Source organism: Asterias amurensis, chromosome 2, assembly GCF_032118995.1.
Source record: "Asterias amurensis chromosome 2, ASM3211899v1".
Lineage (NCBI taxonomy): Eukaryota > Metazoa > Echinodermata > Asteroidea > Forcipulatida > Asteriidae > Asterias > Asterias amurensis.
This window is the reverse complement of record NC_092649.1, coordinates 30,488,202-30,513,582: the sequence shown is the minus strand read 5'-3', so window position 1 is coordinate 30,513,582 and position 25,381 is coordinate 30,488,202. Positions and strand designations below refer to the sequence as shown.

At 37.8% G+C, this 25,381-nt stretch overlaps 3 protein-coding genes across 3 annotated transcripts; 2 read left to right on the top strand and 1 right to left on the bottom strand.

The window, feature by feature from the left end:
* Positions 1-42: 42 nt before the first annotated feature.
* LOC139933856 (mitochondrial potassium channel-like) lies at positions 43-3,014 on the bottom strand. Its single transcript, XM_071928092.1, has 2 exons — positions 2,639-3,014; positions 43-2,171 (listed from the first exon to the last, which is right to left on the bottom strand). The coding sequence occupies exons 1-2, from the start codon at positions 2,900-2,902 to the stop codon at positions 1,380-1,382; spliced, it is 1,056 nt and encodes a 351-aa protein (XP_071784193.1). The 5' UTR covers positions 2,903-3,014; the 3' UTR covers positions 43-1,379.
* Positions 3,015-3,241: 227 nt separating this feature from the next.
* LOC139933851 (dol-P-Man:Man(7)GlcNAc(2)-PP-Dol alpha-1,6-mannosyltransferase-like) lies at positions 3,242-16,477 on the top strand. The gene is made up of 11 exons (XM_071928084.1): positions 3,242-3,602; positions 4,376-4,528; positions 5,137-5,283; positions 5,899-6,031; positions 7,397-7,570; positions 8,142-8,336; positions 9,173-9,276; positions 9,993-10,219; positions 10,852-11,021; positions 12,280-12,358; positions 13,429-16,477. The coding sequence occupies exons 1-11, from the start codon at positions 3,597-3,599 to the stop codon at positions 13,652-13,654; spliced, it is 1,614 nt and encodes a 537-aa protein (XP_071784185.1). The 5' UTR covers positions 3,242-3,596; the 3' UTR covers positions 13,655-16,477.
* A 138-nt stretch (positions 16,478-16,615) lies between these two features.
* On the top strand, positions 16,616-25,159 carry LOC139933853 (pre-rRNA-processing protein TSR2 homolog). Its single transcript, XM_071928087.1, has 7 exons — positions 16,616-17,375; positions 17,590-17,670; positions 19,441-19,531; positions 20,109-20,200; positions 21,155-21,286; positions 22,552-22,678; positions 24,332-25,159. Exons 2-7 carry the CDS (start codon positions 17,590-17,592, stop codon positions 24,394-24,396), a joined length of 588 nt encoding a protein of 195 aa, XP_071784188.1. The 5' UTR covers positions 16,616-17,375; the 3' UTR covers positions 24,397-25,159.
* The last annotated feature ends 222 nt before the right edge of the window (positions 25,160-25,381 follow it).

Sequence of the window (25,381 nt, the reverse complement as noted above, 5' to 3'; positions counted from 1 at the left end):
TACAGATAAACACAAACAAAAGGAACAATAGTAAACTGTAAACAAGTTACTGTTGTATATTTTTATTTGCTAGAAGTTTATATCATAAACATTTCTTGCAAAATAGCCAAAATACAAGTCAATGGAAGCATGTTTAATTCCCTGAACATTTTACCATTCCATCAAAATACATGTTGCTTTTAGTACAATATACAAACTTTACAGCTATCAGTTAATTTTAAACATCAAGACCTTGATGCATTTGCTCTGTTTGGTTTCTGTTTTGGAATTTCGTTGTTTATATAAAAGTTTGCTCTTTGGATACAACAATTCAAAATACATGTTTTGTATATTTAAAAACAAAGAAATAAGTTGGTTATTTTAAGTTAAAATGAGTTAAGTGAGATTTTAATGGAGTTTTGGAGTACGGCGTATTTTTAAAAGATTGCACTTTGCACCTAAACAAGTGGTTTTTGTTATATAATCGGTTAAACGTGTCATTTCAAACACTTTTGTTTTACCCACGCACCATGTGTGTTAAGCACTGTTCTTTCAAGAGTCCGGTGGAAAAAATCCAAAGGTTATTCACTCAAAAGGGATTCTAACCAACTTGCCCTTTTTAAAATTATGTTAAAATATATTATGTTTGATGTGCATACGCTACAAAAGGCAAGTAATTGCTTCCACAAAGGAGATTGCGTTTTTGTGTTTGTTTTGTATATTTGTTTGTCTGTCTATCGGCATGATTTCTACAAAACATTCAGGTGTTTCTAAAACATTTTTCTGAAGAGATTGGGAACGAGTCGAGGATCAATCGATCAAAATTTGTTGGAAGGATCATTATGAGAGTGGTATGGTAGCATGAAGGCCACTACCACAACATTTCAAGTGTAGTCAAGTCTATGATTCCACCCCTTAATCCATGGGTGGGGTGGGGTGGGGGCAGGTATGTGCACTTTTTAGTTTTTGAGGCAACCTTGATTGAATTTACCATTCCAGTGACCACTGCTGGTACTGGCCGGTAACGAGGACAATCTGATGGCAATGCTAAGAGATGGGACCAGTCCTAAGTTAGGATCAGTACTTAGGACTGGTCCTATCTCTTAGCATTGCCTAGGACTAATCCTAAGTTAGGAAGAGTTTTGTGTAATCGACCCCTGGACCAGGAAAGTGAAATATAAAATCTTAACAACAATGTTTTTTGTTTGTTATGAGAAAATCGGGAAGCATTTATGTGTGTATTCAATTGTAATTTATAAAACACTCAACTTATACCCCCCGAAACATGATTACAAAGAGCTGTTTTTAAAAAATTGCATACAATCAAGAAACTTCACCAAAATGGTATAAAGGACTCCAAAACAGAATACTGTACATGATTCATTTTGCTTTTCAAAATGTCATTTAAATATACTATAAAGTATAGGCAGGGTTAGGGCAAAAGCACCGTAGATAAACACAACAGTTGATAAAGTACTCAATTTCATTTCCCATTCTAGTTTCTGTTCAGCGTTATTAACCATCTCCTCAAGCGTAGTCATATCTCCTGACCCGATAGAAGCGAATCGCCGTACCCCTTCAAGCTCCTGTAAGAGTACCCCTTCCTGCTGCTTCAACATCTTTGCGATATTCTTATCCTGTGTGTTCAAGGCATCTTGCTGCTGTTGGGCAAGACTGTCCAAAGCGATGGTAAGATCTTGACCTTGTTTTGCTGCACCATTCACAACACCTCTAATGTTATCCACAAACCCTTGAAGATCTCTCAGCTGACCGTCCTGACCAATATCCTTTTGAAGGTCACTGACCATTGTCCTCAGTTCATGCATTCGTCTTTGGTTGATCATCGTAGAACCTAATAACCCTATAATTGTTCCCACAATCGATCCTATAACACCCCAGTATTTTGTCCTCTCTTCTTGTGATCTTTGCTTTTCATGGCTTTCTCTGACAGCCACTGACAGCTTAGCAAATGCACTACGCTCCATGTCCTCTATCGCCTCATGCTCTTCTTCGATTTTCTTCTCACTCTGGATCATAAGATGTTCTTCAGTGGCATATTCTAAGAATTTGGCGTCATCGCGAGGCGTTCTGTCAAGCTTGGCTCGTACTGCTCGAAGGTCAGATTGGACGTTGTGTAACTTTTGTGAAGATTTCTTGACGTTTTCACGAACCTCCATGAAGTACTTTTCAATCTGGCAAAAAAAAAACCACCCAAGACTGTTACTGTAAGGTTATGACTCTTAGTTTACTAAAAAACTCTGAATTTATGACTTTGGAGCTTTAAAGGTAGCGGGTCATCATGATGATCAAAGCAGGCCTGTGAGTGTGACGGTATATAAGGAATTATGAAACCTCACCCAGTTACTCCTGCATACATATATTGTGCGCTCTCCCTCAATATAACTCTGCATAGCCACAGGCATGTTATGATCATGCATTGAATTGAGGTAGAATTATGGATCTTATGTAGCGCACTGCCCCTCTAAGTTATTTTCAATAAAGGTTCAATGCATACACATCACATGTAAACATAAACTTCATGATGATACACATACATAAAGAAAGGCAATTGTTTATGTAAAAAAAAATATTTTACTAAATTACTAATATTTAAAGTAAAATAATTATTTTTATTTAATTGATCAATTCTGAAATTTACCTGAGTGACTTTTTCCTGAGCGCGTTTGACTTCTCCAATTCCCACAACATCTTCATATGAGTTCACCAAAGAATGTAATCTCTGATCTCCTTTTATTTTACTCAATAAACTACCACTGCCAGCCACCAGTGGTGGTTGGTCGGGCTTGCTAGCAATACTTGCTACCGGTGGTTTACCCGATCCAGAGACCGATGAATAACCGCAAGACGACGCTCGAACAGATCGCATAAAAATCAGCTTCTTGTAGTCAAACTGCCTTGCCATGTTTACTAACTCAAAGAATACTTGTCACTTTAGTATATTCGTAATTAATGACGGATTTAACATTTTCTGTAAATAAATACCACACCTTTTTCGTTCTCACATCTGAAGTGAAATGTGATACAATGAAAATGACATTGGGTCAAAGGTTATTAAATGCCGGGTGCATAATTACCAACTAAGTTATTTATAAGATTGTATATGATTGGATTAAATTGTTGATAAAATCGACCGTCAACCAATCAAATACTTTTTCGTTTAACAGTTAGGCAGGCACGTTTCATCATCACAGCTGGTGTCCAGCCAAGGTCTGCAAAACTCCATAATAACCTCATGGCCAGACAGAACTGGTACCAGTGTAATTATACACATGTGTATGGCAAACAAGTTATTATCGCACGATCGACTGCACGTAACTCTAGCCGCTATAATTTCCCTCATGTTTCTTTCTTTCTAGATTTGCAGTTTTTACAGAGCTGACATATATTCAACTAAGCCCTGTCTGCGTTGCAGTTTGGACAGCAGAATTTCTCTTTTCGAAATACAACTACTGACCAATTTTCCGCTCGACGTTGTTTGGTTGTGTTTTGTGAATTTGTTGTCTGGGGTGGGCGTTTTTTGAGTTGTCGGTAAATGACGTTTTTGTTCCCGTACCTCTATGATTCGCTGACACACTTTGTGGGTAAAACCTGCTAAAATGGCGGTGAGTAATCTGTTTCCTTTTCCTCAAGTGTCTCATATATTTCTTCCCTTTTGTTTTGTGGTGCTAACTAACTAACTATCAACTGACCCTAAGTTTTTTGGTGTGCTGTTTTGTTTACATTAATAAATTAATGATTTTTGTTTACATTTTGTTTTGTGAGTAATGTATGGGAAAGATATGCTGAATCCACAGAGGAAGGAAAAGATTCAACCGGAAATATCTGTCACTCTTGACCAAACAGACTGGAAATCAACTTGTGTTTACCCCAAACAGGATAAAGGTCATACAATGAGTGAAAAGTGAGAGTGAATTTGTTGTGTTTGTGATGATTGATCACCCCCTGGTCACTACCACCAGAAACTACTAGTGTCAATAGAGGGCGACAATCCTTGAAATGCTTTAGGACTTGAGAGTGAGAGCAATCTTCCTCTAGACCGTATTGAATATATGACGTCACCGTTCAAATATCTGCCCTACATTAGGACTAGGACTTTCTGAATATTTTCTTCTTGATGAATTTGATAATAATAGACTGGTTCCATCTTATGGTTCCATCTCATAAAAATAAAAAAAGAGTTAATGGCCAGACATTTTGACCTTAGCAGAGTCCTTCTAATCGGACGGGACTAAAATGTGTCATTCTGCCATCGAGAAAGACTCTGCTAGGGTCGGAATGTGAGGCTATTAACTATTTATTGCATTTATACATTTTGGTTTGTGAGCTGTTTGTAATCGCCTAATTATATTTTTTCCTTCATTATTGAATCTTAAAGGCAAGGAGGAAAGTTTATACATCTGAGGCCTATACCCAACCAACAAAGCCTGCTGCAATGGTTTCAAGAAAGCCAAAACGTGTTTCGTGGTCGGACGATAAAGGTGGTTATCTTAGCTCCAGCTTGGATGATGATGATGTCTTCAGTCATCAGGTTGGTTGATGATGAAATCTGGGTAATTGGATTATAAGGATAGAGAATCTGTACAAAAAGAAGGATACATGTATCCAGGGCTTGCACTTCCCTCTTGAAGGGGCAGATAAATTGTCCCCAGGTATTATTAGGGGCACTTTAAGTGGAAAATGTAAATTTGTATTGGAAGGTCACAGAAAAAGCAGAGAGCGCCTCAGCAATGTGGCTATTTGAGGCTTGCCTTTGGTACAGTTCACACAGTTGTTTTGTCCCATCTTTGACTATCACACCTAGAGCACACACAGCAGTAAAAAAAAAACGCCATAGCGGCCTGAAGATAGAGAAGATGTTGAAGAATTTTCAGTTTTTGATTTAGGAGGAAAACCCAAATGGGGAAAACCCACGCAATCAGGTTGAAACTGAAAGCCCATTAAATCAGGTTGGGACTGATAACCCACGCAGTCAGTTTGGGACTGCAAACCCAATCCACATGCAAGGCTCTGGTCTGAGGCAGGATTCTAACCAGGGTACACAGACAAGAAATGCAGGGAAGAAACCACTGAGCCACATGAACACCCAGATTTTGTATTCATAAATGTTGTTTTAACTACTGTTGTTTTTCTCTGCAGTCTGAGGGTATGGGAGGCCTACTGTCTCTATTTCTACTGGTAGTTCCAATGATGCATCTATACATTTGCCCATATACAAAAGTAGAAGAGAGTTTTAATCTTCAAGCTATGCATGATATCATCTACCATCAAAGCAACATTACTGCAGTAAGTATACCATGCAGAGTATATATGGCACCCCAGCAATGTTCATATACTTGAACACACCTTTTTCTCCTGGTACACAAGTAGGTTTACTATATGTAGCCCCCGGAAGGCATGCCACTTTGACATGGAATTCCTCATTGAACTTGCCGCCATTAAACCAACATTGGAGGTGTGTAGTGCACCCTTTGTGGCTTTAACATTTGAATTCCTTGTGGCAAAAAAAAGTTTTTGTGTTGGAAAAGGGTGATGACGTAGCACTTAGGCATAGATGGTGTGTTGTGACCAAGCTGTTTGTATCAAACTCATGTTCTGATGATTGTATCATCAGAGTTCGGATTGATTTCTGGTCATCAGTCTTGTGTCCCTAAGCAAGGCACTTAACACTTTTCGTAATCAAGGTGTATAAATGAGAGGGCTGATGGTATTGTGTTAGATTAACACCTTAGCGCTAACTGAAGCAGCTTAGGGTTTTAATGCTCCTAGGGAGTTGAGAAAGTTTCAGGAAAGGTCTAAGTACAGTGTATATCTGATGAACAGGGATGATAATATTGTGGAGCGCCTTGATAAGAACCACCTCTTATTACTATTATTAAGTGTAATTGATTCCTGTTTCAGTATGATCACCAGGAGTTTCCCGGGGTTGTCCCAAGGACGTTTATTGGTCCTCTGGTAGTCTCTGGTTTAGCATCACCCTTCATTGCTATTGCTTCTGCACTGGGTGCTTCGTCTATGGTGACTCAATACATAGGTAAGCGTTGTCTGTTAGTGTGTGAAAGACTTGCACTACTTTAAGCCTGATTTCACTATCCTACTATCAGCGTGTTTCTTGAGACAACCAACCAATACCTCACTTTGCAACAACAGTTGGTCTCATGTGTTGTATAATCTACCTAAAATAACCCAGTGCACTTAATATAAAATAGAGAAGGGGTTTCTGGTTTGATTGGCTGCATATTGTGCCAAAGCACCTTGTAAATTTGACATGGTGCTATAAAGAAACAGATTGTACTTCAAAGCACAGCTCCATATATCTTGCAGGGAAATATTGAGTGCTTTGATACGTCTGTAGGGTTGTGATTAAGAGCTATATAAGAACCAAGAAGTGTTATTATTATTTTGAGGTACACATACTGATGTAGAGAGTAGAGGCTTTGCACAAAGTGCTTCAATGAGAGTGCTTAAGTGGAGAAAGCGCTAGCTGTTCTCATTTGCAATGGAACTTGAGGACACTGTTTGACGAGAGTAGGTTATCAACCTTGGTCAGTTACTGCAGCACTGATTGATTTTCACATTGACAAGAAATTGGTGCATGGGTAACCTCAACATTTTGTGTACAGCATTTGGGAGATTTGAAGGCATCTTGGTCATTAGGGTCAAATGGTTAGACTGCAGGACTTGCAATCACAAGGTTGGGGGTTCAAATTCTACCAAGCTAACCGTGTTCTAATGGTTAGATTGCAGGATATGCAATCACAAGGTTGCGGGTTCAAATCCTACCAAGCTAACCAAGGTCCAATGGTTAGACTGCAGGATTTGCAATCACAAGAGCACCGAACTCAAGCTCTGATACTTCTGTTCAGCAGAGTGTGAGTTCGAATCCCGGTCGTGACACTTGTGTCCCTGAGCAAGACACTTAACTATAATTGCTTCTCTCCACCCAGGGGTAAATGGGTACCTGTGAGGGCAGAGGTGGTTCTTGTGATTGGTTTAGCCGAGTAGCGCATGTATTTGTCGCACAGGCTGTATACTCCCCAGGGAGCTGAGATGGTTTAAAGAATGATTTAAGGCCCGGTGACCAGGGGTAATATTGTCGGAAGCGCTTTGAGGAAACGCTATATAAAAACGGTCTATTATTATTATTATTATTACAAGGTTGTGGGTTAGAATCCTACAAAGCTAACTGCTGATTTTACAGAATAAGTATTGTCGTCCAGTTACTGGATCATAATTTATTGATTTATTCAGTTTACGATCACAGACGTTGTACCAATGTTTGTATGAGAGAGATTGGCTGTTGCAAACTTGCCGTTTATATACCCTTGTGTGAGTTTGCAGATTTCCCTTGGCGGGAAACTCATCTGAACAAGTTATTTTTGTTTTGCTTTCCTTTCAGTACGAGCTTGCCTTGGGTTCCTGGTCATCCACTCCTTTCGAGATTTTTGTGAGCAGGTGTCATGGATGTTTGGATCCGACACGGCTAATTACCTGGCTTTAATAACGCTGTCACAGTTTCACTTCATGTTCTATGTCACACGACCTCTACCAAATATCTTCGCCTTGGCTATTGGTGAGTTAAAATTAGTCTCAAACGCATCCCAATCCTCAAAAATCCATGGCTTGTTTTTTAATCAAATACTCATTACAAAGGCCTTGGCTGGGTGTTCCCCAGGGAACTCATGTTAGTCCCGCAGTTTTGTCATGTAGTTGAGTTTTATATTAGCCTGTCGTTGATGAGTGGTTTAGTGCATTGATTCAAGTGTTGATGACTATAAGTCATCATGGTGTGGGTTCAAATCCTGGTCATGACACTCTAGAGTAAATGGGTTCCCGTTAGTGCAAAGATGGTTCTTGTGATTGATTAAGCTTGGTGTTCTACATACTTGGCAGTACAGGTTGTATACTCTGTTTAATGGGTGAAATTTAATGGCCCAGTGACAAGGGGTAATAGTGTTTGATGTGCAATAAAAATTGATATGGAATTTTCTGTTAAGGGCCATTATTTTGATAACTCATGCAGTGTCATCTCAAATACTAATCCCATCTGTTCCCAAAACTTGTGAGATTTTTAAGTTACACAATTGTTTGATGTTTGTACTCAATTGTTTAACTGTTATTTTTTGTAATTATTGTATTTTCAGCTCTGAAGGCAATCAGTGCATGGATGCAACAGAACCATAGAGATTTTATCTTACTGTCAGCGTTTGCAATCATTACATTTCGTTTTGAGCTGTGCTTGCTGCTTGGTCTCATGCTCCTTGGGGAGCTGTTATCACAGAGGCTTAGTTTCTTGGCCCTCATTGGATGGGGCATAGTGGGAGCTGTTCTAAGTCTGGGTAAGTAAGTTCTATGTAATGTAATATTTATTTTAGAGTAATTAAGTGTCTTAGGTTGAGACTATGACCCAAAGGCTCTGAATCAATTCCGAAGCGTAAGGTCTGAAACAGACAACGAGACCTAAAGACATTTTGTTTTAAAAACAAGAACATCAGGTCATGGTCCCATCCAGCTTTTAAAACCACAACAATACCAAACCTCAACATTCCCAGATTAAGACCACTGGGTGTTGAGACTGAACAAAAGAATCACTAAAGACAGGTGAATTTGGTTTTGAGACCAGGCTTTGGACCAAACATTAGTTTTGCAAGATACCCTTTAGTACTGTAGCTTCCCTGCATAGCTGTTAGTACATTTGATTGTGTCTGCCCATTCACTCTGCTTGTTCTATTGACTCTTTCTGATCCTGTGATTATGTATTAATCCTTCCACCATTCCATTCCTTACTTCAAGGCCTCATGCCTTAGTCTTAGGGCAAGACGAGTTTGGTTTTGTAAATAGTACATCTTTGAGGGGGTTAACAATTAAATGTTAGAACATTTCAAAGGGCGCCAACACAACGGTAAAGGGCATAGAAACATTTGCTTCCATTGCCTCTGTTAAGTATCAAGCCTGTCCTTCTAAATCCTAACCACTCTTAGCTATATTTATATTGGTATAATTTACATATAACTAAGATAGGTTTGTGGTAACACCTCTTTTAAGTTGTGTTGGTTCTTAAAAGAACTGGTAGATTTCCAGAACCACTACTACTCAAAAGAGATTTCAAATGGTTTTACTGCAAACAAATCCTACTTGATTTACTTCTTCTTATCTCACATGTATTGCCCTTCAGGTTCGACTGTTCTGATAGATTCTTTCTTCTGGCAGTATTGGTTATGGCCAGAAGGGACGGTATTGTGGTATAACACTGTACTCAACAAGAGCAGCAACTGGGGCGTATCCTTACAAGTTCCAACTAAAAAAACATTGTAGTTAAAGGCACTGGACACTATATTTAATAACTCAAAATAATTGTTAGCATAAAACGTACTTGGTATAAACAAGCAATGGAGAGCTGTTGTTATTATAAAACATTGTGAGAAACGGCTCCTTCTACTCTGCCTCTGAAGTAACGTCACTTTTGAGAAAGAGGTAATTTCTGACTCAAATATCAAAACACTTGAGGCCTTTATCATTTTATTAGTCATCTGAAAGCACACAATTTTGTGCAACAAGGATGGTTTTTCTTTCATCATTTTGCTACTTTGATCACCAATTGAGTCCAAGTTTTCACAGATTTGTTATTTGATGCAGATATGCTGGGATACTCCAAGTGAGAATACTGGTCTTTGACAATTAGTAAAGGTGACTTGAGTCAAGGAATACACATGTTCTCAAACATTCTTTTGGTCACAGCTTGAACTTTCACATTTTAAGGTCAGGTGTATCGTTGTGTAGTTATGGACTATAAAGTAGTAGTAACTTATGCTTTTTGAGTAGTAACTGATATACAAAGGCAGTTGCCACCGTTGTGATACCTATATTTCTGAAAAAATGTACATCTTTTTGTATTTTTCTTAGTAAGAGAACTCTTTAAGGTTCTTGATTTTAAAAACACCAAGAAAACTGTTTATCTCAGACTGAAATACTCCTTGACATTGTTCACCAATCAGACGTCTCCTTTCTTGTGGTATTTCTACTCTGCCATACCCAGAGCATTGGCTTCCAGTCTAATGCTCGTTCCTATTGGTTGCTTTGTAGACCGTAGGATATGGCGGTTCTTGCTACCCCCAATTGGCTTTGTGTTCTTATTCTCATTTCTACCACACAAGGAGCTACGGTTTATCATCTACACATTCCCTATGCTAAATACTGCTGCTGCTGTTGCTGTGTCTTATATGTAAGTATTGAATAAGGTTACAAAGCAGGGGCCGATTTCACAAAGAGCCAAGATTGCTCTTAACTGCAAATCAATCGTAGTTGCTTAGTAAAGTGTGATGTCACAATGCAAATCACTATGGTAATACAGACAATTTGTCTTGCGATGTATTTTATTGCGTTGTGAAATCTAGCCCAGTGGTGTGATTTTTCAGGATTTTTTCTGAAAATTGCCCTGAAAGAAGTAAAGCAGTCACCAAAGGGAGAGGAAAATAGTGCACATTGTGTCCAAACAATGTGATGTACATCTAGTGATGCAGTAAACATCTGGGTGGTTCAGGATCTAGGGTACTTACCTCAATGAGTGTTTTGGAGATTCATAATTCTCTGGTGTCTGGATGTTGTGGCCGGAGATGCGGTTCAGACCCACTGTCACCTTGCTAAACAAGGAATGGCTGGACGTGCTTGATGATTTCAAAATATATATATATATATAAGTTTGTTGTCACATCATGAAGTAAACTATGTATTTTGGTGACATGTTCACGGTGACGTATTGTATTACTTTTAATAATTTGGCTTTCAACCATTATAACATTGACAAAATTCAATCTGAGGCAGTTAAAATCAATTTTACTTTACTATGGATTTCAGATTTCGACGTTTCACCAAGTCTGCATTTATGAAGATCCTAGCCTTAGGGGTCGTAGGTCATTTTCTAATCAACATGGCTGCCACTACAATCTTCCTAGTAGTATCTCATCATAACTACCCAGGAGGCGTGGCTCTTAGAAAACTCCACGATGAAGTACCCCCAGACAACAGTGAGTTGATACCTTGCAGTCATGTTGACTCAAGTCAGTGACTTGGACTCCAGTCGAATCGCCAATTTCACTGACTTGAGACTTGACTTGACTTGCGCTAAAGTTACTTGTGACTTGACTTGACATGAGGAAAAATTACTTGACTTGACTTGATGAAAAATTACTTAACTCGACTTGAGGGAAAAATGACTTGTGACTTGGGGGAAAACTGACTTTTGACTTGACTTGAGAACAAATGACTTGGTTACAACACTGTAGTCTTAGTTCCAAGTCTGTAATCAGTGTGATCTGGTCTGCTTGATTGCCATTACCGTATTACCTGAAATGAAACAATCACTTCAATTGCAAGTTTAGTGTGTGTAGATGCATGGTGTTTTGCATGGCTGATGTGGATGAACAAGACTTGAAATCAAGTCTACATGCAATATGATTGTTGATTACAAATGTAATGTCATTCACAAATCTGTATTAACTTTATGATCCATAAACCGACAACTGCTTGGTTCGTATTTTTGTGTGTGTTTATTCTAGACATGTTATTTAAGAACATTGTATGTACAAAACTGATTGAATTATTTATGTATTACCTGTCTCCCATATATTTTAAACTTCTCCCTCTGACTTACAAATCCCTCACCAATCTGTACTCCAGTATCCCTAAGAACATTTTCAAATCTATGCTAAAATGTAACTTTCAATTGATTCATTCATATTCACCAAGCTGACTCTGTTCTGATTTTCACTTTGAATCCACATTTTTGTTGTTGTGTATACTTCATTGCTGAATATTTTGTGTTGAACATTGAGGCTTTTTTGCATAACGTGCTCTATATATATGTCATGTTATTATTATTACTATCTTTGTTTTTATCAATTGCTCATTTCTTTTGTAAAGTGATTTGAGATGTTTTTGTGACAGTGAGGTGCTATATAAGTACAGTTTGTTATTATTATTTACATGATTAAAACCAACTCATTTGCTGGTAATGGAAATGATTATTTAGTTATAGCCATGTAATTTATATGGCAGCAATACAGATACTGTAGGCTTATATACTATTTCTATACTATGGTTTAAGTTAGCCTTTTGTGATCGTTAATTCTTTGTGTTGGCCTATATATACCCTACTTCTTAGTTTTGTTGATTTTATGTTATTTTGTCTAAGTGTCTAGTGTCTAGAGGCTATCAAATTTATTTTATCATTGTTATATTCATGCTGGCACTGAATAACAGAGATATGTTTCTTTCTTCTTCTAGATCATGTCCATATTCACATCGATGTCGCTACTGCTCAAACCGGGGTCTCTCGTTTCACTCAGATAAACAAACACTGGATGTGAGTCTCTCTTGGGTTGGCCTTTAGTCAAGGCACACGCTGCACACTGGATAGCACGCACAACCCCAAAAATGTAACGCATAAAAAAAGACTATCACCGCAAGCGGCGAAGACGCGAAGCGCCTTTACCAACTCGTTTTGGGGGCCTTATTTTTTTTTTTACATTTGCCAACAATTTTGGTGGGAGAAATGTAATGCATAATGCATTAGCGTGGTGAGTTGCTGGCCAATAAGAAGTCACAATTACTTGCATGACGTCACAAGAACGTTCGATGCAAATTCATTACATTCTCTCCCACCAAAATCGTTGGCAAATGTAAAGAAAAACAACATAAGGCCCCCAAAACGAGTTGGTAAAGGCGCTTTGCCGCTTGCGTTGATGGTCTTTTTTCGTGTGTACATTTTTGGGGCTGTGCGTGCCATCCGGTGTGCCGCGTGCGCCTTGACTAAAGGCTACTTTTGGGTTTTTAAATATTCATTGTGGTCTATAAAGTTTTCAAGTAGAGTTTCAAACAAGTGGTGTGTCATGGCCAAGGGGGGGGGTGGTCTACTGCATCAGACATGAGTTCTGATGGTTGAATTATTGGAGTGTGAGTTCGAATCCCTGTCATTACTCTTTTTTCCTTGAGCAAGGCGATTGACCATAATTGCTACTTTTAACCCAGGTGTATAAATGGGAATGTGAGAGGGCGGAGCCAGTATTGTGTTGGATTAACCCCTAAGCTTTAATTTCAGCAGCTTGGGGTTGTATGCTCACCAGGGAGCTGAGAAAGTTGGAGGAATGGTCTTTTAAGCCGGCTTTTGAAGTTCATGAATTATGAGACCGATTTATGTTGCACCTTATAAAGGTTTAGAAGGTTCTGCGGTTGTCATTACATAAACTGTTCATCAACTGGCAATAACCTAATCACATTTATAAAGAATGGATTGATGTTGTTTGTGTGGACTTTACACAATGATTTCATTCTGCATATTTCATGTTGATGTTGTTTGTGTGGACTTTACACAATGATTTCATTCTGCATATTTCATGTTGTGACTATTTTCATATTGTGAATTCTTGCCTACAGATATAATAAAACTGAAGATCTTACCCCCGGCAGCAATGCCATGATGTCTTATACCCATCTATGCGTTGGTGCATCCCACCATGACAACACTACCCTACAGCCCTACAGACTAACCCACAACATCCTAAGCGTCATTCATGGCTTCTCTGGTATAAGTCTCAGGGAGAAACCATACATCAAGCTGGAACCAAAGATATACGTCATGGAACGAAGAAATCAAACATGAAATCAGGTGACTCCTTATAGGTCCCAAAGTCTGACCTCCAAGCAAAAGATCAAATCAAAAACAGGAGGACAGGTTCCAAAGTGCCGCCCAACACCCCTACTCTTTCCTCTTCCCCCGCCCCCTCTTCCCCCTCCCCCTCCTCCTCCCCGAACCTCCTCTTCATCTTATAAGCATTTATAATTGCCACATGACAATGTATTAGCATCAATTGATGGTTTGCGCTAAAAGTATCATCGACTGCTATATTTGATGATAAACAATGGAAAATTGTATGCTTGTGTGGGCTTGCACAAACTCTCCGCCAATAATAGGATTTGCAGGCGTACACATTTCATCAAAGATGGTGGTTGATGATGCTTTATGCAATCCATTTATAGGTTCCATCACTGAGGCTTATTGGTTAGCATGGTGGAGGGACAATGAAAACTATGTGCAATACAACCTCTCCTTATCGTAGATAAACCCTTACCCTACCCCCTTCCCCCAATAGTGTGCACCACTATTGACGTGGTTCTAGGCAGATGATTTGCAAGTTACTTAGTGCACTAAATATACATTGCTGATCTTAATTTTGTGACGATCAAAAACTGAACATTTTTGTAAAACTGGTGCTGCTTTGTATAGAGTTTGAAAATGACTGCTTTAAAAAAGACTTATATTTTGAATGATATAAAATTGATCATGTTCATCTAAAAGTGATGTAAATTGTTTATATTAATGCTCAATAGTGCCACAAAAAGTATAAAATGACTATCAATATTTAATGATAATAATAGCAATAAACATCACTTATAAAGCGCACAGTATCTGACCCAAAATGCCCATCTTTCTACTCTTCAAAATGTTTTGGCAGGATTGGGCGCATCACACAGCCTTCTTGTTTGCCCTCCGGTCTTCAAGGCAGCACTGCTACTCGAGGGCTGGGCATCGTAATCAATGTGGCATTGATTGGGGTGATGTGCCACAATCGCATATGGTGTCATCATTGCCGATATACCCCCATTTCTAGATGGTTATCTTGCATCATCCAACCTCTGTACATAGTCCATAGAGGGACTTCCATGTTCTCCAGTCCTGCCTATGTCCAGGGGGTAACTGTGCTTTAGTTAGGAGGGGCAGATTCATCACTGGACTTTTAAAAAAACATTTCTGCCTCAGCTTGAACTGTAGATTTCTTAGTAGACATTTTAGCGTGCAATGCAGGGTCATGTTATGGTTGACACATGTGGTTGGTAAACCACTGTGTACAGCAATAAGAACTGCATGTACATAACTGCAGCATGTAGCATCCATGCTGACCAAGAATGCAAAGCTGTGCAGTAACACTTCTTAAACTCTTTTCAAAAAGGAACCTCTTCCGCATTTGTAAGAAGCTCTTCTACTAAGAGCATCATTCAGTCCGATCAGAATCAAAGTTCTTTGTCCCCAACTGTCTGCAGAGTCTAGAGAGCTTCATATATCTGTCCGCCATTCTTTTCATTTCTTGTGGAATCTTTGCTTTGATTGGGTCAACAGGAGCGTGATGCTCGATTAGACACCGGGAACCGGGAACAGTCTGGGTCACCAGGCGCTACAGGGTCCTGGTCTGATGCCAGAGCCCTCGGATGTAAAAGACATTAATGGGTGAAGGCTTAACGCCGATGGAGAGTTCGGTGCACAGCTTATCGTGTGCGGCAGTTCTCTCTGAGCAATACCCAATCAACTGTGTCCAACAACCAATGGTTGTGGGGGCTGACTGACCAAGCAATGCAAGTACTTTTTGTGGCACTAAAGGGCTTTTTGGGTTGTATGTGTGTGTTTTGTGGTAAATAAATTGTCAATTGACATAAAACAAGTACTAATTCTGCATAGGATCATGCCTTTAAATTTAACATTTTGCAAGTTATCGTGTTAATGACGCCTTCATAATTTATGTATGTTTGTTATGAAAATTTTGAAGTTGAAAGTTTGTTGGACTAAGTGATTTTAATTGACCTTCAAGATGATTTAGGTTCCTAATTTGGTCTACTAAATGCCAGTGTAAGACATCAATGAAATTATCATTTTTTGATCATCGTTTTGGAGGGGGGGAGTTGTGTTTTAAGCGATGTATTGTTTTAAACAGTTCAGATTTCTCTTATCCACACTCGCAGAATAGGCCTCCAGTGCAAGTTGGTTTGTTCTGTTGCCAGAAAATGTCAACACAGATCGATTAGTCCACTCGGTCGCACGATGTCAAGTCAGCCATCTTTATAGGTAATAATATACTTTTAGAAAACACATAACTATGGGTGAAATGCTAGAGTACTGTGGGCTGCTTTATTGGTCTGTAAAGCACCTGGCTGCAGATAGACATGAAATAGAAAGCGTGATTTTGCCAGAAAGACGATTTTTTCTGGAACCTATAATGGTTGGATTTGTCTGGATGGAACAGACAAATAACCTTTTAAAGTATTATTTATTTTTTCTAGAGGAATTATTCAAGTGAAAATGGATCATATGTTTTTTTAAAAATGATATCAAAGAGCCTGGTGGAATTCTTGCTGCACTATTTAATATCGATGCTATTTTTGTTGTGATTTAATGGTGTATGTATATAATTGAACTCATTGTATTTCATTGAACTTAATGCACTTTCACTCCAATTTGACTCTTTCAATGCAATTATTTGTCGTCGAATTATGGTACAAGTTAGTGTTTGTAGATTTGTCTTTGTTTATTTAGCATAATGTCAGTGAAATAAAGTAGTTTGTCCACAAAAACCGTGCATAATTAAAACACTTGGAAAAATGTAAGGATATGAAAAGATTTGACTACGCATTAAGGATGTAAAAAGAAAACAAAGTTGTTTAAAAAAAATCAAAAGTACTTTAAAAAATATATTGACCCCTTTCAAATTTTATATTTTATTGATCCATATGTAGGCTACTAAATATTTGCTTTTCTAAATTCAGTTGTAAATGAAAGATTCTGGATTATAACTCCATCCCTTGCAAATCCTTCAATATCCTCTTGCCAAAATGAAGGGTTTCAAAGGACTGACGGCTGTAGAACAAAATCAAACATTACACAAGGGAAACTTTGTAAAGGTAATGTAGCAACAGTCATCATGTATACAATCCATTATTTTCAAATATGTGTGAAGCTTTATTTGATGTGAACAATTGGAATCCAGAGGTGCCTGACTAAACAAAATCAAGAAAAACAAAAACATTAACAAACACAAATAAGTTGAAATTTAGCCCCATGCAAATCCAATCTTTCACTTGGGGTTTTATTTTATTTATTTGTTTATGAATCTGCTTCCCCTACATGGGTTTGAAAAGCTGTTTCTTCACTAATTTAATTGTCAGCTGGTGTTGAGGTGTTTTTGTTGGATTTTCATGCTCAATTTGTGTGTGTTGAGATACATTTTAATATTGTGGTGAATATTGGGTTGGATTGTTTGTAATAAACAATTTAAAATTTAAGAAAAAATATAAATGTTTGCATTATTTCAATATTGTTATTTGTATAAATCAAATGATTAGCAATGAATTACTTAAGGCCTGTTCATGTGTAACCATGCGTTTAATACCAGGTCAACAAATGTGGCGTTGATCAATGCACTTAACCATAAATTGCTTCTCTTAACCCAGGTGTATCTAGTTTATTGCTCCATGATAAATGTGAACCTGAAAGGGCTGTTTTTGTCATGTTGGATTTAGTAAGAAATCAGCTTGATCCCATGAGAAAGTTTTAGGTATGTATGCTTGATATATAGGTTTAATAATATTTGGAAATTGCTTTGTTTAAAGATCTTAGAAAAAGGTATCTTTCATAAAAGTTGGGAATATTTTTGCATTTAACGAAAATGTTGTTTACACGCATTATTTCCAACGCTGAGGGCGCGATCCCGATGTGGCCTTTAAATTCTTGTTGGAGTAAACATTTAACACACTTTTTCTCCATTCAAGATGGCGGCCTCCTGCGACTCGCCGCTCGGAATTTTCTACCGAAGTATTTCCAGCATTTTTGACGGATGGACAGTGCTCCAGGTATTAAATTAAATTTGTGTGTGTTGGGCATTTAATAACAATGAATTTGAATTGAGTCAGAGTATTTTCACTTGTATTATTTTATGTGATACAAACGAATTTTAAAAATTATTAAATTTTGGTTTGCTTTTGGCTTTGCAATGCAACCGAACCCGGCACATGTGCCCGGCCGACATGTGACACTGTACGACTACGACTACACACGGAGTGCCCTACACACACATGCCGGATCACACTCAGACTTCGGCACCCACAAACTTCTGAATCTGAATCTGAATTATATAGTCGGCAAAGCATCCTTTCAGGGAACATCACAGATCACACCAACTTGCCAATTTGGCACTCGCTCATCATCAAGAAAGTTTGCACCATACACAAAAAATCGCCCTTTTTGTTGTAATGAGTGATTGTGTGTGTAATATTAATGTTGTACTTGTACTTGTAAGTTGTAGTTGTTGTTGAGTACAGTAGTAAAAACTAAAAAAGGGCAAGTCTTCTATTTCTAAGCATGCAAAAAATTGCAAGCATGACAAGAATAGTAAAAAAACAAGATTTTTATCTAGTCTAAAAAATGAAGCATCCGTTCGATGTGGAATGTTTCCATTGAGTCAATGATTGACGGATAACGCAGTATGGCGCCACCACTTTTTCACTCATTTTTACAAAAGGGATATCTCATTGAGGTAAATTATACTGTATTATTTCATATTGAATGAAAAAGGCGCCATACGGAAACTTTTCCCAATTGACAATATCATAATATGCAAACGGGGCATGTAACATGACAAAGGTTAAAGAGGCTAGCATTCTGCAGGAGGGGAAGTAATTATGAGCGCTTAGGCTAAGCCTGTCTTTGCCAAAGAAGGTCAGTGGTTTATTGTCCACTGCATGAACTCTGACTAAGTATTGGTGATTTTCAAGCTGGACATTGCTGTGTAATATCTAATTTTCTTGTTGTTTCTTTACCTAGTACATAAATGATTCTATGTGAATATTATTTTTCTATTCTTCCAAAAGGGACTCGACTGTCAAGAACCAACTTGTTGCATTCTTCTAATGAGTGGCTAGTTGCGATAACGTAACCCTCCTCCCGACGGCCGTCAGGCCGGAGAGTTACAAGATTCTTTCGAGCGGCAAATGACAATCTGGTCCAACACGTATAATTTGACAGCTAGTCACCAGATTTGCCCCCTTTTTACCACTTTCAAAAATCATGACACAAATTCAAAGGGCACGAACTTAATCCTCAATGTCTAATGAACACTCATAAAACAGTTGAGAAAATATTTTTGAAGAAAAAGGACAAAAACTTACCAGATCCCGGAGCGAATTCCCAGGTTTATATTTTGAACCTCTCACATCGCTTTGCAAACGCTTAAGTTTTTGTCCTTTTTCTTTAAAAAATATTTTCTCAATGCCTATGACAATGGTGTTTCGAGTGTTCATTAGACATTGAGGATTAAGTTCATGCCCTCAGAATTTGTGTCATGATTTTTGAAAGTGGTAAAAAGTGGGGCAAATCTGGTGACTAGCTGTCAAAATTGTACGTGTTGGACCAGATTGTCATTTGCCGATTGAAAGAATCTCGTAACCCTTCGGCCTGGCGACTGTCAAGATGAGGGTTACGTTATCGTAACTAATGAGTGGCATGTTAGGGTTTATAAAAATAATCCTAGATTCCAAGTTATACCTTTTTACTAGGCCTATTCTATTGCTTAAACCAAACTCTAGATTTGAATTTATCACTCTGCTTTCTCCACATATTTTCAGCTAGCCGTCCATCATGGGTATGGTGGAATCCATGGTCGAGAAAAAGCTTCATGGATGGTAGATGCAGTGTACAATTGGTTTCAAGATAATGGTAAGGCTGATATTGGTTTTATTATTCGTTGTTTGGATAATAAGCGAGAAGGGGAAGAAGAGGAAAAACCTAACACATTTATCTTACTGCAACATTATTTGGGCTTATAACTTTATAACTCTAGAAAAAAACCAAATTGGTTATGTTGCCAAAAAAGGATGTACGTATTTACTGTTTGGAATGCTAGTAGCTTTGAAGTTTTTAAATCAGTACTGAACATCTTTTTAAACTGATTCATTTTTCCTTTGTCATGGTTCTTGCTGTGCTATATTCATTGTCTTATTCTCAATGCTTTTTCCAATTGTTGTGTAACTGTAAATTTGAACAATATCTCACTAATCTGAAGTTCTTAATTGGTTTTGTTCAATCATTTATTTATTGTGGTATTTTTACATGTATAGATTTTCTCCAACTTATGTTCTTATTGTGATTTTCTTATTGTGAGTTTTTAGCTTGTTATCAATGTCATTTCTTTGTTGTTATTTCTTTTTATCATAACAGTTATGCACCTGTGTATATTGAATGCTAACAACAAATGATTTTTATTTATTAAGATTAATTCTGGACTTGTTTACAGATGGCATTGAGCCTGATGAGTTAGAGGGATTCATTTCTGAGATCCTGGATAATGAATTTGACACAAGAGCTGAAGATGGAAGCTTGTTATCGGTATGGACTTCAAAAACCTTTCCTTTTTCCTGATTTGAGCCTTAAAGCAGTGGACACTATTGGTAATTCCTCAAAATAATTATCAGCATAAAACCTCACTTGGTAACGAGTAACGGGGAGAGGTTGATAGTATAAAACATTGTGAGAAACGGCTCCCTCTGAAGTGACGTAGTTTTCGAGAAAGAAGTAATTTTCCACGGATTTGATTTTGAGACATCAAGTTTAGAACTTGAGGTCTCGAAATCAACTATCTAAACGCACACAACTTCATGTGACATGGTCGTTTTTTCTTTCATTATTATCTCACAACTTAGACGACCAATTGAGCTAAAACTTTCACAGGTTTGTTATTTCATGCATATGTTGAGATACACCAAGTGAGAAGACTGGTCTGTGACAATTACCAATAGTGTCCACTGTCTTTAACATGATGAGATACATCGATGTGTGGTTTTCCTGTAAATGAGAGGCATTGTCGACAAACGAGTCTGAAACTAGATATCAAATTTTAGGAGATGTTGAACACTAAAACAGTATTATTAAGCTTTGTATTGACAGTGTGACCTATGACATCACATGTTTACAAAAGAGCCATAGAGCCTGGACTGTACACAGCCCAATGGAAGAAAACATAAAATTGAACTGTTTAATTCTTATCAACTTTTGATATGTTGAAAGGGGGCACATTTCACAACTTGTGCAGCTTTTACTTTCATAACTTTTGGATTTATGTGGAAATCATGACACAAAAAGTCAACTTTCCCATTTGATCAGTACAGTATCTTGCCTGGCAGACTAGCCAAAGAATGTACAAGGTCCCATGTATTGTAAACCAAGTTCACATGGTCTATACTATGAAGAAAATCACAACAAATGTTTGTTTTCATTGAGCAGATATACATGTAAACCCTGAATTAACAAAAAATCTTGCTTTTTTTTTTATCCCTGCATTAGATATCGAAGAGGATTTGTGGTGATTTTGATAAGTGTAAATCAGGGAGCCATGCTGTTGTATTACAGAGCATACAAGAAACACCTAAAGCTAGCCTAGATTCCTGCCAAGCAGCTGCTAATCAAGATACAGAGGTAACACAATGTACAAAGCTCGCTGTCCAAGCCTCTGGCATTTTAACCAATTTTGTCCTGTGAATAAGTGTGAATTTTATGTCCTTCAGAAATGATTAAAACATCAGAATTCAATTTGTACCCTTACATTGATAAGTAGTTGTAAATCTTGACTGTATTTTCACTATATCATGGGATTTTACCTTTGTGTTTGCTACAGACCTGGAATAAGACCATGGAGCCCATAGACTCCATTGCTCCTAGTCTTGGCCTTGGTGCCCCTTGAAAAGTTTCCCATTGACCTTAAGAGATTCAAACACAAGTGCCCTTTGCTAAATGAAAATGGCCTTGCCCTTTCAAAAATGAAATTTTAGACCCGTTGTTGTTAAGCTTTTGTTTGTTGTCTTTTTATAGTGTGTCATGTTTGATTGATTTAGTGCACCACCAGACTCAAGGTCTGGTGGTCTTGGGTGTGAGTTCTTTGTTTGTTCTCTTTTTATAGTGTGTCATGTTTGAGTGATTTAGTGCAACACTAGACTCAAGGTCTGGTGGTCTTGGGTGTGAGTTCTTTGTTTGTTCTCTTTTTATAGTGTGTCATGTTTGAGTGATCTAGTGCAACACTAGACTCAGGTTCTGGTGGTCTTGGGTGTGAGTTCTTTGTTTGTTGTCTTTTTATAGTGTGTCATGTTTGAGCGATCTAGTGCAACACTAGACTTAAGTTCTGGTGGTCTTGGGTGTGAGTTCTTTGTTTGTTGTCTTTTTATAGTGTGTCATGTTTGAGCGATCTAGTGCAACACTAGACTCAAGTTCTGGTGGTCTTGGGTGTGAGTTCTTTGTTTGTTGTCATTTTAATGTGTGTCATGTTTGAGTGATCTAGTGCAACACTAGACTCAAGGTCTGGTGGTCTTGGGTGTGAGTTCTTTGTTTCTTGTCTTTTTATAGTGTGTCATGTTTGATTGATTTAGTGCAACACTAGACTCAAGTTCTGGTGGTCTTGGGTGTGAGTTCTTTGTTTGTTCTCTTTTTATAGTGTGTCATGTTTGAGTGATCTAGTGCACCACCAGACTCAAGTTCTGGTGGTCTTGGGTGTGAGTTCAATGACACTTGTTTCCTTGAGCAATGTTCTTTAAATGTCAAGATGGTGTGGGGGTCGTCCATGAGTGTCAGGGTTATCCCGTTTCCTTGAAGTTGTGGAATTTGTTTTTATGCATGTTTTTTGTAAATATAATGTATTCTTACCTTTAGTTGAAATAAATAAATTGAGTATAATTTCCGTCTGGTTCTAGGATACAGATGATGCTCCAACTCATGAACATAATCTACATGCCATGATGGGCAATATAGAGATGAGTACCAATGACGGGACACCAGTTATGAATGGATTCAACAATCAAGAACAACCTAGCAAAACAGGTAATTTGATTAGACCACCTAATTCAACATAAATGTTAATGTAGTGTGTCATGGCCGAGCAGGGTAGAGCAGTGAACTCTAGTCAGGGTGGTTTAGGAATTGAAGTGCGGGTTCGAATCCTGGTCATGACGCTTATGTGTATGGGCAATGCACTGAATCCTTCTTTTCCATTTTTCTACTTAATATCTGTGTTATTTTAACATTTCCTTGTCTACGTTATTTGATGCTTGGTGTTTACATTGATGTGTTTTTGTATTTGCTGTGTTCATGTGACATTGCTTGATGTCATGATGACTTTAATTTTCATGTGACATTATACAATTGTTACACGCTGTGACGGGTTCTATGGCGTTTTGTACACTCGAGGGTGCCATTTCCACCCTCGAGTGTACAAAACCCATAGACCCCCATCAGTCACAGCGTGCAACAATTGTTTTGTTATACCTTTGTAAAATAATGTTACTCCTCTTCTCGAAGTTCTGTTGTCGTCTTCAAACATTATTACGATGGACTATTCATTGTTTCAAGCGCAGACGAACAAGAAACAATTCCCTCGAACCCGCGGTTGTTTCGGACACAGCGCTGGAAATCGACCAACGCCGGGAACGATCAAAGTGATGTACACCGGTGTACATCACTTTTCATGTTACCCGGCCCGTTGAGCCATGTAACATGCGTTTTTGTTGCGCGTCACGTCACATGATTGGTTCTCGACCAATCAAACTTCACAGTTTGTTACCGAGGTATAACAATCTTGATGTCATGATGACTTTTATTTTAATGTGATGTTGCTGATTCATGATGACTTTATCCTTTGGTATTTTCATGTGACACTGACATTGCTTGATTTCATGATGACTTTATCTTTTGTAATTTTCATGTGATATTGCTTGATTTCATGATGACTTTATTCTTTGCTATTTTCATGTGATATTGCTTGATTTCATGATGACTTTGTTCTTTGTAATTTTCATGTGATATTACTTGATGTCATGTGATGACTTTATCCTTTGTAATTTTCATGTGATATTGCTTGATTTCATGATGACTTTATTCTTTGCTATTTTCATGTGATATTGCTTGATTTCATGATGACATTATCCTTTGTAATTTTCATGTGATATTGCTTGATTTCATGTGATGACTTTATCCTTTGTTATTTTCATGTGATATTGCTTGATTTCATGTGATGACTTTATCCTTTGTTATTTATGTGATATTGCTTGATTTCATGATGACATTATCCTTTGTATATCAGGATTTTTTAATTGTTGTTTGTTTCAATTTGTAATTCAAACCCTAATTAGATCATGGTGATTTAACAGTGATATTGTAACTTGCTTTGTATACACAATTTCTAATTTGTTTTTACCCTTACACCGATGTGTATTATCTTAAGCACTGATTGTATACTGCCCGAGTTTTGTAGAAAAAAATCCACAGACAAAAAAAGTTTTGTTCTTTAACCCTGATGCAAAACTAACATCTAATTTGACTAAATGTAGTTCTCAGCTACACTTGTAATGTATTGTTATCTTAATTTGATGAAAAAGTAAACAACCTTAAAATATTGCTTTTGTAAAACTTTAACTAGCTGATCCCATCATGAGCAATTACATAACATCTTCCTATTTCTCTGCTTTATTTTCTTAGAATCTCCAAAACCTGAAACTGATGATGATGGATGGACGACGGTTACAAAAGGCAGAAAAAAATAACATCAACTTCACTGGCTAATTATTAACAAATTAAATTGTATATCATAGTGTACATATTATTTTATGCTGCCATTTTGATGTAACACATATATGTATTAAGTCTTAGTACTTGATTATCCTTGAAATCTTCCAGAGTATTATCAACCACAGAGCAAGTTGTGGCTGAGTGGTAAAACTTACCATGCTCGGGCTCTGCTGTTTCTGATCAGTCGAGTGTGGGTTCGAGTCCCAGGTATGACACTTGTCTCCTTTATCAAGTTGTGGTGTTTCTGATCGGCAGAGTTTTGGTTTGAGTCCTGGTTCTTGAGGAAGATACTGAATAACCATGATTGCTTTATCCTTTAGATACATGTAGGACATAAAACCTTAGATCATGTGTGTTGTGTGATGCACGGAAAGAACCCAGTACACATACATTTATCAAAACAAGAGAAGGGGGTTTAGAACCTTGCCCTTGTGAACTCTTAGTAAGGGTATTGTTGCAGAGTCCATTAAGACAAGACATAAATGCACTTCTATGTAGCAGTGGAACAGAAAGCATGTTCAGAGGAATGGGCTGAATTTAATTACACCTGGGTTGTCCTCGGTATTCTTTAAAGCTGGGGGAATTCTGGATCCAAATTTTACAAGTTTAGATGAAGCACCTGAAATTGAAACAAGGTCCTCTGCATGTTTTTACTTGATTTTTATGCATAGTTTTTAAAAGCTGTTCTGTGAAGTCTGCAGAGCATTTTAAATGGTTTTATTTTATGATTTCTGGGAATTTGAGCTTAAATCTATCAGAATAAATTATTTTAAATAACATTTTGATTTTGTTGAGGTTTGACTGCAATTTGTGCTTAACGGCCTTTTGTGCGTGCAGACCAGTCTGCAACTTGTGTTAATCGGCCTGTAATCCGTGCGTACCAGCCTGCAATTCGTGCTAATGGGCCTGTAATCCGTGCGTACCAGCCTGCAATTCGTGCTAATAGGCCTGTAACTTGTG